At 35.7% G+C, this 17,273-nt stretch overlaps 1 protein-coding gene across 1 annotated transcript; it reads left to right on the top strand.

Annotated features, from left to right (window-relative positions):
- Positions 1 to 12,706: 12,706 nt before the first annotated feature.
- LOC107819563 (homeobox-leucine zipper protein ATHB-13-like) lies at positions 12,707 to 16,711 on the top strand. Its single transcript, XM_016645684.2, has 3 exons — positions 12,707 to 13,085; positions 13,411 to 13,805; positions 15,504 to 16,711. The coding sequence occupies exons 1-3, from the start codon at positions 13,001 to 13,003 to the stop codon at positions 15,891 to 15,893; spliced, it is 870 nt and encodes a 289-aa protein (XP_016501170.1). The 5' UTR covers positions 12,707 to 13,000; the 3' UTR covers positions 15,894 to 16,711.
- The last annotated feature ends 562 nt before the right edge of the window (positions 16,712 to 17,273 follow it).

The raw sequence follows: 17,273 nt of genomic DNA, 5'->3' as shown, positions 1-17,273 counted from the left end.
CCAGAGAATTCTGAGGTATCTCAAAGGAACGCAAGACCTGGTTCTCTATTATCCCTCAGGAGATAACTTTGACTTAATAGGGTATGTTGATGCTGACTATGCTGGTTATCTGGTGGATAGGAGAAGCACTTCTGGCATGGCACATTTTTTGGGTCCATGTCTAATCTAATGGGGCACAAGAAAACAAAACTCAGTGGCCCTTTCAATTGCTGAAGCTGAGTATGTGGCAGTTGCCTCTTGCTGTGCTCAACTCTTGTGGATCACGCAGTAGCTAGAAAATTTTGGTGTGTTTTCTAATTGTGTGCCCTTACTATGTGACAACACTAGTGCTCTCAACATGGCAAAAAATTCAATTCAACATAAGAGAACAAAGCATATTGATGTACGACATCACTTCCTCAGAGACAATGTTGAGAAGGGGCTCATCTGCATGAATTTTTGCAGCACAGAAGATCAAATTGCAGATATATTCACCAAAGCACTGAGCAGAGAGCACTTTGAAAAGAGACACATGGCACTAGGGTTGATGAAATCTAGCTAGGGACATGTTACCTTGATAATTGGCTATGAAAGAAATGTACAGGTAAAATAGCTAAAAACTATTTTCTGGCAAAGTCTAACTCATCTCTATACCGTATATGTAGACACACATGACGATTACATAGAAAACAAGTAGCTAATGCATTGCACTTTAGTCAAAGGATGAAGCTTACATTTGCAATATCTGTTAGGGAACATAGTTCCCTTGACACAGGTTAGTAGTTCCTCTGTACTGTATGCATAATTTTTTAAACGGCTAAAACAGTGCCACATTATTAAATTGTCAGTTTCTCTTTTTCCCGTTTTTTGAACCCCAAGCGTCTCACCCATTATGAAGCGACCCGACTACCCAAAATTGATATCCGTTCCTAACCGGTCCCTCACCCTTCTTAAATAAATCCTCTCACAATCACTTTCATAGTTGTTCACATCACAAGCCAAAAAATTCCTTTTTTCTTCAAACCAAACACTTTCCTCTTCCATCCATTCTCACTACACTCCACCATGTCTGAAAATCAGGAAACCCAGAATGTTCCAAGCATCGTCTACACTGTGTCTTCACCCATTGAAGCACCAGTGATAGAACCTACACTCTCTACTCTAACTATTCCAAACCCTAAGCTAGAGTCACAACCACCCTTTGTTTCTTCTCCAACCTAGTCGAGTACTGGTTCTCATCGGAGTCGTAATACTTCGACTCCTAAGAAATTTATGGCTGTGATCTCTCCTTCTGCCACGCCGAAAAAAATGGTCGAAGAAGATACAGTGGAGGAAGAGGAAAATCAGGAAATCTCAAGTCTACTAGTGGAAGAAAATTCTGTGATGTCTACCCCAGGCGTTGATTTTGAATGTTGTCGATTGTATAGGTAATGCTTCCTCTATGCCTTCTGAGTTTACTTTGGAGTTGCAAGAAAAAGAGGCTGTAGAAAATATGTTGTCAAAAGCTGCTGAAAGAAGTCTGGTTGGAGGTTATGAGGGTATATCTGAAACCAATGGGTCTTAGGGGGAAGATAATGGTACATAGGGAGAGGGTTAGGCACGGGTGCCTGTAGAAATCTTGGCACTGGACAGTACTATTGGGGAACCAACCGAGGGACCTGATCCCTCCACCTAAGAGGAGCCCTCTGCTTTTACTTGGGACAAAACCCCTAGTTCTCTACAAGAACCCCAGGTCAGTATTGATCCTGCTCCCTCTCCTCATTTCTATCTGAGCCATTATCAATCGTTGTTCCTGAAATAAGATCTCTATCTGATGAGGAGAATGAGGATAGTGAAGAAGACTATGACAATGTGGCTCTTGCGAGTTTAATTAGTGCTAGGAGTAGAAAGGTAACTCCTCAGGAGTCAACTCCTAAGAGACCTATCACTAGGTTGCAGAAGAAGGAAGAACTTTAGTATGTTCTAAAGAAAAACAAAGAAGAAAAGAAGAAGAGGAGACTGGTGAAAGATGGAAAGGTTGTAAATGAGAAGGTAGTGCCTCTTGCACTAGTTGTTGATGTTGATGGTAAGGTGGAAGAGGAACCTGGTTCATTGGTTTGTAAGTCCTCAAAGAAACTTACTGTTCCAAAGTCCAAAAGGGAGTCATCTATGAATGATATGGATTTGAGCAATGTTGAGGGTGGAAAATCTGGTGAAAGAGTGATTGAAGAATCTAGTGAAGGAGTGGCTGAGGAGTCTGCTGAGAAGGTGTCCAAGAAATCGGTAGACAAAGGAAAGAGTGTGAGAAGATCAGTAAAGCGAAAGGTTGGTGCTACTGAGGAACCTGGTTCCTCCAAGAAGACAAGAGTGAATGTGATCAAGGGTGAGGAAAGGGAGAATTTGAGAAATTAGAAGGTGTTCTGGGGTCGCACATATTCCCCTGATATTCTTGATATATCAGGAATGCGCCAACTGGCTGACATCTGTGAATACCAATATTGGACGCATTTGTTCACTAGTGACAGTCCCAAAATTTATGAGGCAGAAGTGCGTAGTTTCTATGCTGACTTCTTCACAGTTGAGGATGATAATATCTGTCTAAAAGTGCATGGTGTTGAGTTTGTGATGGACACTACTGTACTGGGAACCATTTTGGGCGTGCCCACTGGGGGAATGTCCACCATTGAGGGAACCTGCTCTTCTAACTTCAGAAATTCCATTGTGAAGGATAAGGCAATACAACAAGGGGAACAGATACACAAGAAGGCCCTCCTTCCATTATACCAACTACTGTTTGAATTGGTGAACAAAGTTCTGCTCGCACACGCAGAAAGACGGTCCATTACGTCATGAGCAGACCTTGTTCTTGTTGATACCCAATTTTTTCCTATATATTTTTCAATATGCAAAATACTTTCAAAATAGCATATATATGCATATATAAGCATGTCCAAATATTTTATTATTTTTTCATAATTTTTAAAGGTTTAAAAATTAATTTATTTCCCTCTTTATCCATAAAAAATCCCAATAATTATTTTCAAAATCATTATTTTGGTAATTCATTCATTGGAATTTTATATTTATGTTAAAATATAGCTAAGGTAATTTTTGCATATTTTTACAAATTTATTTAGTATTTTTTAAGCTACATTTCATATAATTACAATATTAGCCCTTTTAAGATTCAATTGTATTTTACACTCATAAAATTAAGTACTGTATTTTTAAATTGTCAATTATATGTGAATGGTGTTGAGTTTGTGAAGGTACTAGGAACCATTTTGGGCGTGCCTACTGGGGGAATGTCCACCATTGAGGGAACCTGCTCTTCTAACTTCAGAAATTCCATTGTGAAGGATAAGGCAATACAACAAGGGGAACAGATACACAAGAAGGCCCTCCTTCCAGTGTACCAACTACTGTTTGAATTGGTGAACAAAGTTCTGCTCGCACACGCAGAAAGACGGTCCATTACGTCACGAGCAGACCTGGTTCTTATTGATACCCAATTTTTTCTTATATATTTTTCAATATGCAAAATACTTTCAAAATAGCATATACATGCATATATAAGCATGTCCAAATGTTTTATTTTTTTCATAATTTTTAAAGGTTTTTAAATTAATTTATTTCCCCCTTTATCCACAAAAAACCCCAATAATTATTTTCAAAATAATTATTTTGATAATTCATTTGTTGGACTTTTATATTTATGATAAAATATAGCTAAGGCAGTTTTTACATATTTGTACCAATTTATTTAGTATTTTTAAGCTAAATTGCATATAATTGCAATATTAGCCCTTTTAAGATTCAATTGTATTTTATACTCATAAAATTAAGTCCTGCATTTTTAAATTGTCAATTATATGTTATAAATCATTTTAGTGCTTTCAATTTATTTTCAGAAATTAATTCATTATATTTATAAACTTAAAAGAGAAAATTGGCTATTTTAATAATATCCCAATTACATTTCAATTATAGCCTAAATCTAACCCCAATTTAAACCCAATTTCCCTGCCCAATTCCGTTTTAAACCCAACCCCCAACCCAATTTAAACAACCCAACCGGTCCCCACCTAACCCCTTTAATCCTTGTCGTTGATCATTTAGATCAACGGCCACCGTCCTCCCTTTCCTTTTTTAACCTTAAACGACCCCTAAACCTACCTCACTTTTCACCAACCGCCGCCCTTGAATCCCCTTTCTCTCTCAACTCTCTCTGAAACCCCTCACGAACCCTAGCCGCCGCCATCTAACCCCACTCTAATCCACCTCAACCCCTGCCTAATCCATGGCCTCTCATGGTCATTTGAGATATGTATCAGCCTCCTATGGCTCCTGGGTGTTTGTTTTTGTGGTTTTATGGCCAGATCCCGAAAGGAACTGGTCCAGTCCTTGCTCGACTTCAGTTCATGGCCTTTCTCCGTCCATCCATGACCTTTCTCCGGCCTTTCATGGCCTTTTAAGGCAAATCCTTGACTTTCCTGGTTAGATCGAAAACTTCCAAGGTTTTTCTCACCTTTTCTAGGTTTTTTGAAACCCTAATCTTTAAGATCTTCTGATTTTTCTTTCAAATCTACCATAGATCTGTGCTTACCATGAATGTCTTGAGTGTTTTCTCGAAAGTTCTTCAACTTTTCTTTCAAAACGACTCTTCATTAGAGTTTCCCTTTAAGTTTTTCAAAAGATCTCTTCTCCGATTTTAATGTTGTTTGTGATTTTGCTATGTTTTGCTCATGTTGTTCTTCTATCTGAGTCAGCATGTTGAAAACCCTAATTCCTTTTTGTTCTCATTCGAGTTCTGAAATTGTTTGCTTAAATATGTGTTTGTTCGATTAAGTTCTCCATTCTTGCTTGGCTTATCTGATTCCGAGTTTTACCATCTTTTAAACTCGATTATTGTGGAAAACCCTAGGTCTTTTGGTCTGAAATTGCTTGTTTTAATGTATACGTGACTCGATTAAAAGTTCCTTGTTTCAAACTCTCTTTTCTTTATGTGACTTATCTGATTCTGAGTTTTACTATCTTTTAACTCGACTATTGGTGAAACCCTAATTTCATAAAAGGTTTTCCTCACTTGATACTATGAGACCTTTATTTGGTTTCTGATTCTTTTTATCTGTTGCTACGTTTTCTTCACTGTTGATTTTATGTGATCACTTGACTACTGTGCTTCGAATATCTTTCTTACTACTGAATCCTAGCTTATTTTTGCTACTATTGTATGTTGTTTCTTTTGCCAATATGCTTAGCCTCACATGTCTGATGCTTCTGTTCAGTCTATTTATATACTGAAGTGCAGAATCGTGTTTCTTCCTTGATTGATCTTGATCTGGTGACTGATTGCAAAAGCTTTTCTTTTGTGACCCCTAATTTCACTCACCTGTTTAAAATTAATTGATTCCTTTTCCTTTACTGTGATGTTTTACCTTGCTGAATCTTTTCCAAAATAAGTATATCTTTGTACTTAGACTTGATTGTTTACTTCATGCTTTTACTGCCCCTTTTATGGCAATAATCAATCTGTCTCCAAACTTATTTTCTTTCCTTAATTAGACCTACTGCTACCCGTTAAAAAGTGATTCCTTAATTAAAGGGAATCACTTGTGGAAATTGATTCTGACTTGTGATTGTTTCCATGTTTGTGTTAAGACTTCACTTATTACCTTATTTTTCACATGTTTTCAAAACTATAAATACCCACCCTTTTTTCTTTCAAAGACACGAACCATCTGAGTTCAAAACACACACTTCACTCAAAACTCTCTCTTTTCTATTATTACTTGTGCTACTACTTTGTCTAGCCGGCTGAAAGCCAAAGCTATACTGTGGAATCTTGCTTATTTCTTTCTTTCTGCACTTTGCTTCTCTACTGGTATGTCCTAGTTAATCTTCAAGCATCAACAACAACATGTTTCTTTAGTTGTTTCAGTTTCCTTCACTCTTGCATGATTCTGCTTATGTTTATGCAATCAAGTTACATTACTAACCATGATGTAATCTGCTCCCTCCCCTTCTAAATTAATGTTTTCCCTTATGTATGTACTTTGTCAGTCACTTGTTATGTGATTTGCTGACTTATGAATCCCAAACCCACATATCCCCCTATGTGTTTGTGTTCTCTACCTGGTTTATGGGCATGCCAACATCATCTATTGTTGTGCATATCCAAACCTGACCCTTCCTGCGGTCATATGTTTTATGTAATGTATTCCTAAAACCCCTGACCCTTTTGTGCAATTACTGATTCTGTGTAGTTTAAGTTTTACTACTACTGTTTTCAAATCACCCTTACCCCTTACTATTCTTAACCCAATTTTAAATAAATTTCTGTTTCTGCACTTCCACTATACTCTTAGAACCTAGGTTTTGCCCCTCTTGTGTGAGCCTTGCCTTGGGACCCTTGAGCTCCCTCTGAACTTGGACACATAAGGGTTGGACCTTCCACACTTCACTCATCTCTATCTAGTTATGCAAACCTAGGTGTAAGCACTGCCCGAGGTCCCTTGAGACCCTTAAGGAACTTTGACACGCCCAGGTCTGAGAAGGGCTTTGAAACAAGTGGCATTTGAGGTGGTTTATCCCGTAGCTTAGAGAGAAAGTCAGAATCAGGCTTCATATGGTTGTAACTTCGTACTTTACACTTTTTTGATGTAATTCAGTATTTGGTCTGTATGATTTGTAACAAATATTGGGGTTGGCTAATGAAGAGGGATGGGGGAATTATGCATGTTTTAGCTATTAGGAGGGTAGATACCATGCCTATAGGATCTGTTTAATAAATTCTGCATGTTTTACTTCCACACTTAGATAACATGCCTATAAGATAGGTTTAATTTTGCATGTTTTACTTCCACACTCAGATAACATGCCTATAGGATCTGTTTAATAAATTCTGCATGTTTTACTTCTACACTTAGATAACATGCCTATAGGATCTGTTTAATAAATTCTGCATGTTTCACTTCCACACTTAGATACCATGCCTATAGGATCTAAATGGCTATAATCAGACATCATGTCTATAAAATTAAAATCAGTATTTTTAATAGAAATCATGGCTATAGAAATTTCGCTTTAATCAAATAAATCCTGCCTACTTCACTGCATGCTCAATTAGATATCATGCCTATATGACCAAAATCAGCTTTTAATACGTAGATACTATGTCTATAGGAATTAAAATCAGTAATAATAGAGAGCATGTCTATAGATCTGAGACCATTTTAGTTTAATTAAAATCAGTTTGACTCGTACTATTCTGAATCAGTTTAAACAACTTACTCCTTTTGTTAATACGGTTTAGATATCATGCCTATAGGACCTAAATCGCCTGTTTAAAATTAACCACTTTACTGCATTCCTAATCAGTAATATACATCATGCTTATATGACATCACCAATAAACACTTAGGCAAGTCTTAGGTAATAACGATAAAATTGAATCTGCCTTTATTTAATTAGCAACTACTACAAAAAATTGGTCTACTTTAACAATTAAAACACCCATGCCTTAGTACTTTAAATTCTGACCCTAACTATGTTTAAGTCATTCTATTTATGTGCATTGTCTGCGGAGGTATACATGAGCCTCTTATTTGTTTATATGTTTTCCTTTAATATGCAGTCCTACGTGTTTTGCATGTCGCCTTAGCCTTTTTACCTTTAAAACCCAAGAGTCAGCCTAAAATCCTCCCTCTTATAGAAATAGTAGTCCTAAATTCCATCGGGACTGATAGGAATGGGACGGGTAATAGCATGCAATAGAGGTCGAGACTAATCTGCGCTTTAATACCTTAATGGGGTGGGAAGGGTAGATATGAATATGATGACCGGTGCGCTAATACCACGTGTATCCCCTCTTCTGAGGAGTGTCGTACAGGGTATCGCATTGATGTGATCCATATTATAAATAAACCTAGGACCCCCCATCCTTTTTATATTCTCAAGTATTTGTAGAATTATAACTCGTTTTCAAAATTCGCCTTTTAATTATTTTCAAACTCTTGTGTGTTCAAACTTAAATCCCCTACTATTTGAGCCTATATTTGTCTTTCTGCTAATTGTACAAAATTCACAAAACTGTCTGGCTGAGAACTACATTAGTGGATCCTGAGGGGTGCCTAACACCTTCCTCTTGGGATAATTTCAAGCCCTTACCCTATCTCTGGTTATCAAACAAACTTAGAAATGAATCCTATAGATGTCCTAATGCAACTTAAATCATTAGGTAACGACTCTTCAAATGCAAAACCTAGTTCCCAAAAGGAATGATTTGTCCTATACCCAAAATATCATAAACCCGATTTTCCGATGCAAAGAGGGAAAAGGGGGCGCGACAGTTCTCATGGAAGAGCTGGATGTCTACACCACTATAAACCTACCTGGTTTTATGATAGAACACATAAATAAGGTAGCATAATTCAAGGATGGTAATCATGGGATGCCTTACGGGTTCCTCCTCACTAAAGTATTTGAATTTTTCAAAGTCCCTTTGGGAAAAGCTAAGGTGGGAACTCGCAAGAAAACCTTCTCCAAGAACACCCTAGAAGAGTGTGAGTGCATTGATAGAAGTGGAGGGGTTGGCAGCAATTCTACTATCTCTCAACTGATCAACACTCAGTACAGTGCCACTGAAGAGATAAGGAAGCTGAAAGAAAGTAATGCCATTCTCGAAGGTCAACTCAGTCAGGTTCAGGAGGCACCTAGTTCTAACAACTCTCAAAGCACAGAGGTTGCCTGTCTAACAAAAAAAAATGTTGACATCAGGAAATAGGTTGAGGACCTGAAGGAGAGACTGCGCAACGAGCAAGTGTTAGGTGATGCTCGAATGGACATCCTTCTTAGAACCCTTGCATCTTCATCTGGGCCTTCTCCTTCGAGTGCTCCCTAAAAGTTGTTCCCTTCCTAGTGTCAAGTTCCTAGTGTCTGTCCTCTGCTTTAGTCTTAATGATGTTTATGACTAGTACCTTTTTGCTATTTTTATTTTGTGGATGTTTTAGTAATAATGGAACTACTCCCTGCTTAATTTCCAAAAATCAATGAAAGTTTCGTCCTTTTGCTATGTATGCCTTGCTCTTCTGCTCTGTTTTTAGTCATGATTGTGTGCACACATGTGGAATGAGTTAACCAAACTAGAATTATTTTTGCTTATTGCTTGCTACTGATCTTTTTTGTGATGCCAAAAAGAGGAAAAATAATTGAGGGGGAACAAGATGGGAAACAGATTCAGGGGGAATACATGAAATTTGTATGTCATTCTGGTTCTTAGGGGGAACTTCAATTATAAGTTTGTCATCATCAAAAAGAGGAAAATTGATAGGTTATATGTATCCCTATTATGTTTTGATGATCTAACAACTTAATGATAAGAACCAGATAAGGAAACTATTACACATCCTCAAGTACTTAATGAACAACAAGTCTCAAGTCGGGGACGTGGTTCAACTCTTCAGAGTCAAAAGGACAATAGAGGGAACATATGGCCACCAGTTCTATAATTGTAAAGTTGTTGCCTGCACACGCAACAGTGCAAAAATAGTGCAGTAGTCAACTTTATGGGGAATGCCCTTTACCTAACATGTTTGTATCATTCAAGTGATATCACAAATGAATTATTAACATCAAGCAAAGGTAAAACAAAAGTACACTTGCACATTCAAGAATCCATCAAGCATTCTCTCAATTCTGTGTCAATCTTGCAAGTGATTCTCAAGGGCATCAAGATCAAAGAACAACATAATGAAGGACCAGTTTCCTGTATTGAGTCATTACATGTCCTTAGTTGCATTGCACCTTTGATTAAAGCACTTTACTTGTAATTCCTACTTAGCTTAGTTAGAAGCACTTTGTAGGAAATCTTGTAAAATCATAAATCTTGTGTTTGTGTCTTGGCTAGAGTTAGTTGAATTGTAAGCTTTGTAATAGAGTTATAACAAAGGGCTTGTAATAGAGTTGTTACAAGTTAGTGAGGGATTAAGAGGTTAATTCCTAGGTTACAATGATTTGTAATCTATAGTTTGCTTAGTAGTGAAGTTAAAATCCTACAAGGGTAGGTCGTGGTTTTTAATCCCGTGAGCTGAGAATTTTTCACGTAAAATTCCACTGTGTCATTTACTTACTGCAGTGTGTGCGTTCTATGAAAACTTATAGAGAACCTTATTCTCTATATATAGTTTGGTGGACCCTTAATTTCTATCAGAAATATTCTAAATGATGTGAAGCCGACCTCTGCAAAAATCGTACCAACATAATCCAGAAGAAATCGTTTATGGCTGAATCGCTAAACGCCAACAAATTTATGGCAGCAAATGCTTGTGGCAATTTTGGCTCGAGGAAGGAACACTCCTTGCTGGATTCGAATATTATTCATTTCTAATGGGTCCTTATGTCCTATATCTCTTACACTTCTTGTTGTGTATATCGTCTTTAATATTTTCCTCTTTTGGGTGTGGGTTCAGTGGACAAGTGGAGAAAAGGAAGAAGAGAGGACAGCCTTTGATGATATTTAATTTGATTCTTTCACATAAATCTTGCAAGATAAAATTACAAACATTGAGAATATAACCATACAACTTTAATCCCAAATAAAATTCAACATATGGATGGAAAATACATAGCCCAAAAAATTAAACACCAACAGGCAAACAAAAAAATGGAAATTATGGATAGAATGGAACGGAAAAGGGAAGAAAATTTTCAAACAAGGCAAAAATTGGCTTTTAAATTGTCAAAAGATGAGGCAAATATGTGTGCGGTGGTGATGGAGACTTGCAACCTCCATATATAATTTTAATGGCAGCAGTACGTACACATCAATTTACCACTTTAAGTATTGTCAAGTCTCGAACAAATTACATCTTGCTTACACTATTAATGGATAATCTCATGGGTATGGAACTATATATGTCCTTGAAACCTTACACAAAATACATGGAACCCACAGTGATTATTATACTCTTTTTGGTTGTGACAATTCTTCCATGTACCTTCTTTCACGTGAAAGATATTCTCAGATATTCACTATCATAAATGTTCAATGCTGAAGTAGTGATAGCGTAAGAACTCGTCTAGCTAGAGTTCATGTACATGCCATTTATTGTTTACTTGCTCTCATTCTTGTATCTGGATGTTATAGGTTTGTTCGTATGTCATATACCTGCATTTCTTGTCTGAAATTTTGTGTACTGGCGATGTAAAAACAACTATACAATCAGTACATTTCTGATTGGCTCTAAAAGGTTATTGAAGAACGTCTTCCTCAATCCGAGACAGGTCAACAATCGTGGAACGCCCAGGATGGTCGTTATAACGTCTTTTTCGGCAAGATCCAGTGATAAATCTAACATGGAGGATGGTTATTGTGCCTTAAACGACGTGATATAGGCTTTAATTTAAAGAGGGTTTTCATGAAGGATTGTGGGATAGCCCTCCACTTGGACTAGAGATCCTTCCCCTGGCATGCTGTCTTAAATAAAAGGAATGCACATAAAGACATGACAACTTACTCTATATAATTAAGTTACCAACTCATGATGGTCGAAGCTTAAATGGACATCCTTTGATTTATATGTGAAGAGGCTAGCTAGGAGAACCAAGAAAGGATGTAAAAGTTCCTCCAAGAATATACTTTACTCGTCGTAAGTGTATAAAACTTAAACTCATTAAATTCAGCTTACAATTATTGTGAAGAGGCTAGGAGAACTAAGATGTAAAGTTCCTTCAAGAATTTTATCTAGAGAAAATATAAAACCTTAATATGATCCATTATATTTTTGTTCGCTTAGTGTAATTTAACGATAGATCAGAATATTGATGGGAAAGGAAAGAGAGAGGAAAGAGAGGGTTCTCTGAAATGGTGATAGAGATATGGACTTGGGGCGCAAAAATACAAGAAAGACCTGTTTTTGGTAGGGTTCTCTGAAATAAACGAGTTGTTTGTGCTTTTCCAAGTCTCTTCTGCTTCTACTGTTGCTCTATGGTCTCTCTTTTCTTTTCTTTTTTCAACTCCCATGTGGTATAACAAGATGCAGATTTAGGATGGGATTCTCAAGCTATGTATACGTATTCAGAGAAAAATAAAATATATACATACAATAAGATCACGCGAGCGAATGGGCGTATGACTTGGATAAGACTAGATTGATGCTTCTGATCTTTGATGGTGAGAGGAAAGTATAATGGATGGGAAAGGCCTTAGTCCTAATGCATGATACCTGTTGGTGGGCTAAGTGGCAGTCCTACCCTCTCTCTAGGACCCATACCCTAGATTCCTCCCCTCGCCCCTATGACCAAATGTATAAAATATATGAGTTTTAAATTTGTTATCAAAAAATGTATGAATGAACGAATACATGCATGAATACCTGAAAAAGTTGATGAATAAATAAACATAACTGAGATATTGCTGAAGCCTATCTTCAGCACTAATTACGTGGTAACAGAGTAGAAAACGTAGTAAAGAAGCACTTAAATATTCTCGTACGTACATAATGTGTATGGAAATCGAAAAACAAATAAAGTAGGGAAAAAGTCTCGTGAAACTGTATCCCGATCTAATATTACAACTCATTTATATCGATCTATTATCACGACTCATTTGGTATATAGATTTGGTTATGAAATGTTACAACAATATACTTTCTCTGTCCCAATTTATAGTTGCTTTTTATTATTTCGAGTGGTGTCAATCACTTGTATATATACATATTCGTTTAGGAAAATATTTATTCACATGTAAATTTAATGAATTGTTTCGACGAATATTGTGTCAAATGACACATGTCTCCTCATGAAGTTGATAACGTATATAAGCTATCCCTCCGTCAAAAATATAGATGCATCTTAGCTTCCCAAAAACTGACATTGCCAATATTTTATTTTCTCTACGAAACAACTACTATCATTTCTAATATTTTCTCTAGTACTAATTGAATAAAAGTGTTGATCTCTTTATCTCTTCTCTGTTTTCCTCCTCTCAAGTATGATTCAAAGTCACATAACTTTTGGAGTTGTGGCAAAAGTATTCTAGGTCATGACTTGCACTAATGAAATGGCTTTTTTCCCTGCCAATTTCATGCTACATACTCCTCATCAAGACGACCATCAAGACTTCCAAGGTTTGTCAGCATTTTTACTCTTTTTTTTTTTTTTTTTGCCTTTTTTTGTTAAAATTTTAGATGGAGCCTTAAAGCAACGGTAAAGTTGCCTTCGCGTGATCTGTAAGTCATGAATTCGAGTCATGAAATCAGTGGTCAATACTTGTGTCAGGGTAGGCTGCCTATATTCCCTTCAGGATGCTGCCTTCATCGAACCTTATTTTTGAATGTAAAATACTTCGTACACCGAACTGCCTTTTTATTTAAATTTACATTTTATATAAAGGGAGAAGTTCTTTTCTTTTTTTTTTAATTAAGAATTTTATTAATGGTTATTTTGATGCAGGTGTTGGTTCATTTCTAGGGAAAAGAACCATGTCATTTAATGGGATGGAGGCTAATAATAACTGTGAGGAAAATCATGAAGAGGAAGATTTATCTGATGATGGTTTACGTGAGGCAGGTAGGAAGAAGAAAATTAGAAGGCTTAATATGGAACAAGTGAAGACGCTTGAGAAGAACTTTGAGTTAGGGAATAAACTTGAGCCAGAGAGGAAAATGCAGTTGGCTAGAGCTCTTGGCTTACAACCAAGGCAGATTGCCATTTGGTTCCAAAACAGGAGAGCAAGATGGAAAACCAAGCAATTGGAGAAAGACTATGATGTTCTCAAGAGACAGTTTGAAGCTGTCAAGGCAGAAAATGATTCCCTCTTAGCTCACAATCAGAAGCTTCATGCAGAGGTATGGCCAAATCAATGACACTATTTTTTAATTTTTTTTTTTAAAATTGATTATATGTTCCGGTTTATGTGAGACTATTTTTTTTAAATTTTTTTATAAAAAATAATATTTTTTCTATATTTAAAAACAGTTTAGCATTAACCTTCTCCGTGTGACCTATAGGCTATAGGTTACGGGTTCGAGCCATGGAATCAGTCGTTGATGCTTGCATTAGGGTAGGTTGCCTACTTCACATCCTCTTAGGCGTAGCCTTCCCTGGACCCTGCGTGAGTCCGCGGTACTGCTGCCCTTTTTTTTTTTTAATATTAACCTTCTCATTTTTCTATTCTAGTGACATAATTTTCAACAAACAGCGTTACATGTTTAAAATCATAATTTTAAATTTTTTAAAACTCTAAGACTAGTCAAACAAGTTTAAATCAAATGAAATGAAGGAAGTAATAACATTTCCAGATTTAAAAAAGACAGCGTAGTTTCTTGGAGCTTTATGGAGAAAAAGGAGTCAATTACTCAAATGGTCACTCAACTATCCCAAATTATCTCCTAAAGTCAATTTACTTTCGTTTGTAACAACAAAGTCATTGAACTATGCCTATTGCATTCAAAAGGTCACTCAACTAGATTTTCCAAATTTTGGATTGCCAAATACCTATTTTACCCTCTAAATTATAAACATTTATCTTCTTTTTATTTTTTTAAAACTTTTTAATTATGATTTTTCCCCTTTTTATCTACATTATGGACTTACCTATAGAATAAGTAAATATTATTTATAAATTAAAAAAATAAAAATTATTTAAGCATATATAATGTTGGAAAATGAGCATAGCAAGAAAAAAATTAATTAGAATAATTTGTTAGTAATAATTATTTTAGTATTAACAACAAAAATTCAAAAAATTATTTACACAATTCAGAATGAAAGAAAATAAAGGTTGTAAGATATATATTCCATGCACGTAATATAAAACAATTATTTAAATAAAGGTATTTTTATAAGATACATTATATATTCTTGAAAATTATGCTCAATTATATTATTATATTTCTACCAACTTTCCGACGACACAAAGTAATGTCACCGAAAAGCAGGGGAACTATCTGTATAGGGTAAAATATGCTATGTTAAAACTTGAAAGACTATAAATCATTGCATAAAGGTAAATTATTACATTCTAATCAGCAAGTATTGGCTATTTATTATTAGGTGAACTTGAACATCTTCATATATTTATTATTCCTTCCATCTTAAATTAGGTGAAATATTTTTCTTTTTACTCTGTTCCAAAATAAATCATTGCATGTTCAATCTAGTCTTGCTTATTTCAATACTCCCTTCGTTTCAATGTATGTGAACCCATTTGACTGGGCACGGAGTTTAAGAAAAGATAGAAGACTTTTGAACTTGTGGTGTAAAATAAGGCACATATAGTTTGTGTGACTATAAATCATTGCATAAAGGTAAATTATTTCCAAATAGGGAAAGAGGTCATTCTTTTTGGTATGAACTAAAAATTAAATAAGTTCACATAAATTGAAACGGGGAAGTAATATTTATGATACTAGTTTTTATCTGCTTTAATGATCACTAGGCTACATATTTGCATGCTTCATTATCAACTTTTCCTAAGATTTATACTGTTAATGTATTATTATTGGTTGGTCCATGAAAATAATAAATAAATTACCTGGCTGCAGATAATGACACTAAAAAATGTAGAGCAGCCAACAGAAATATCAATCAACTTGAACAAGGAAACAGAAGGTTCAAGCAGTAATAGAAGTGAAAACAGCTCAGAAATTATGAAGCTAGATACCTCAATGAGACCAGCAGCCATTGACAGCCCAATATTAGTATCCACTACTCATCAGCCAATTACTAGGTGCAGCAGACTCTTGTTCCCATCCCCAATGAGGCCTAATGGGGTAGCACAGCTCTTTCACTCGTCAAGACAAGAAGTGCTACACTGCAATATGAAATTAATGGACCAAACTGTCAAAGAAGAAACTTTATCCAACATGCTCTCTGCTATTGATGACCAATCACCTGGATTCTGGCCATGGCTTGAGCAACCACATTTCAATTGAATTTTTTCGGGAAAAAAATATACGTATTTACAGAGTTGAGCTTAAATAAAAAGGTGAGAATTTATATAGCTGATCAAAATTTGTTGGGATTGAGACGTAATTATTATTGTCGTTGTTGTGCTGCTTGATGCATTTCGTTAAAATTCGTCACATATGAAGGATTTTAATCATATGAAGATCTTTTTCTCTTTTGGGATCATTTTTTTCTGTTGCACTTTTTTTTTTTGGGTGTATTAGAATGTTGTATAAAGTAATGAAGTGCATACCAATTTGAATATTTAATTAAGAAAGCCTATTTAGATCTTTATGGAGGAAACAATAATATGCATAGAAAAGTGCCATCTTCCTTTTAGGGAGTAAATTATACTACTATAACTTTTCCCGTTTCATTATCTAGGGGGGTATTAGATTGAAATTCTTTTTCTTATAGTTTCTAATTTACAGTTACACAAAGGATTGGGTTCTTGTTTCTCAATCTTTTCCTTTCTCTGATCATTTCATTTCGTGTTAAAACTTAACCATTAAGAGAAAAAAATATGAAGAAATTCTATGTACCAGAAGTTAGTAGAAAGTGTTGCATGAGAATTGGAGAGAGTATGAAGCACACATTTCGAGATTGAGGGAAAGAGGACAAAGAGGTGGACAGTAGAAGAAAACAAGCGGTCGGAAATGGTCATTGTCGTGAAGGGGACGTCTGCAAACTTTGTGCTGACAAGTGACAATGAAAAATGTTACTATCATATATATCTCTCTCTCTCATCCATAAGCACGAAGGAAGGCAAACAGAAAAATGAAGATGCCTAAATCTGCTGTTTAGTTTGTATCCACCACTATGTTTCTTTTTTCGTAGGATGGTTAGTTTATAATCTTTAATCAAATGTCTCGAGCTTAGACTTTGAAAATAAAGAATGTGTTAGTAGAAATATTTTAATTACTTTAATGAGCTTATTTGATGTGAATCTAAAATAGTCAGACTAGCAAATTTCGAAAACAAAATACCTAAAACACTATCTTTGGCATTTCTTTTCTTACTTCCTTTCCTTTCCGTTTGATCTTGGTGTTGTTGCTTTTCTTTTTATCTTTTGTGAGTCGATGGTTTATCGGAAATAGTCTCTTTATCTTTAAGGTGGGAGTAAGGTCTGCATACACACTATCTTTCTTAGGCTCCATTTGTGAAATTACACTGAATTTATTGTCATTGTTGGTATGGTTTCCTTTTCGTTCGATGACAAAGTTCACTACACTCTTCTTCGGGAGCCCCTTCGGCTTTGATGGATAGAAGATAAATTCATTGCAGGAAATGAAGGTACATCATGTGGTCTACTGTCACTCACTGCCTAACATCCATCCAATAGAAGCCTCTTTTTAAATTTTTACAAA

The sequence above is a fragment of the Nicotiana tabacum genome, chromosome 18 (assembly GCF_000715075.1).
Source record: "Nicotiana tabacum cultivar K326 chromosome 18, ASM71507v2, whole genome shotgun sequence".
Classification (NCBI taxonomy): Eukaryota; Viridiplantae; Streptophyta; class Magnoliopsida; order Solanales; family Solanaceae; genus Nicotiana; species Nicotiana tabacum.
This window is presented reverse-complemented; position numbering and strand designations above follow the sequence as displayed.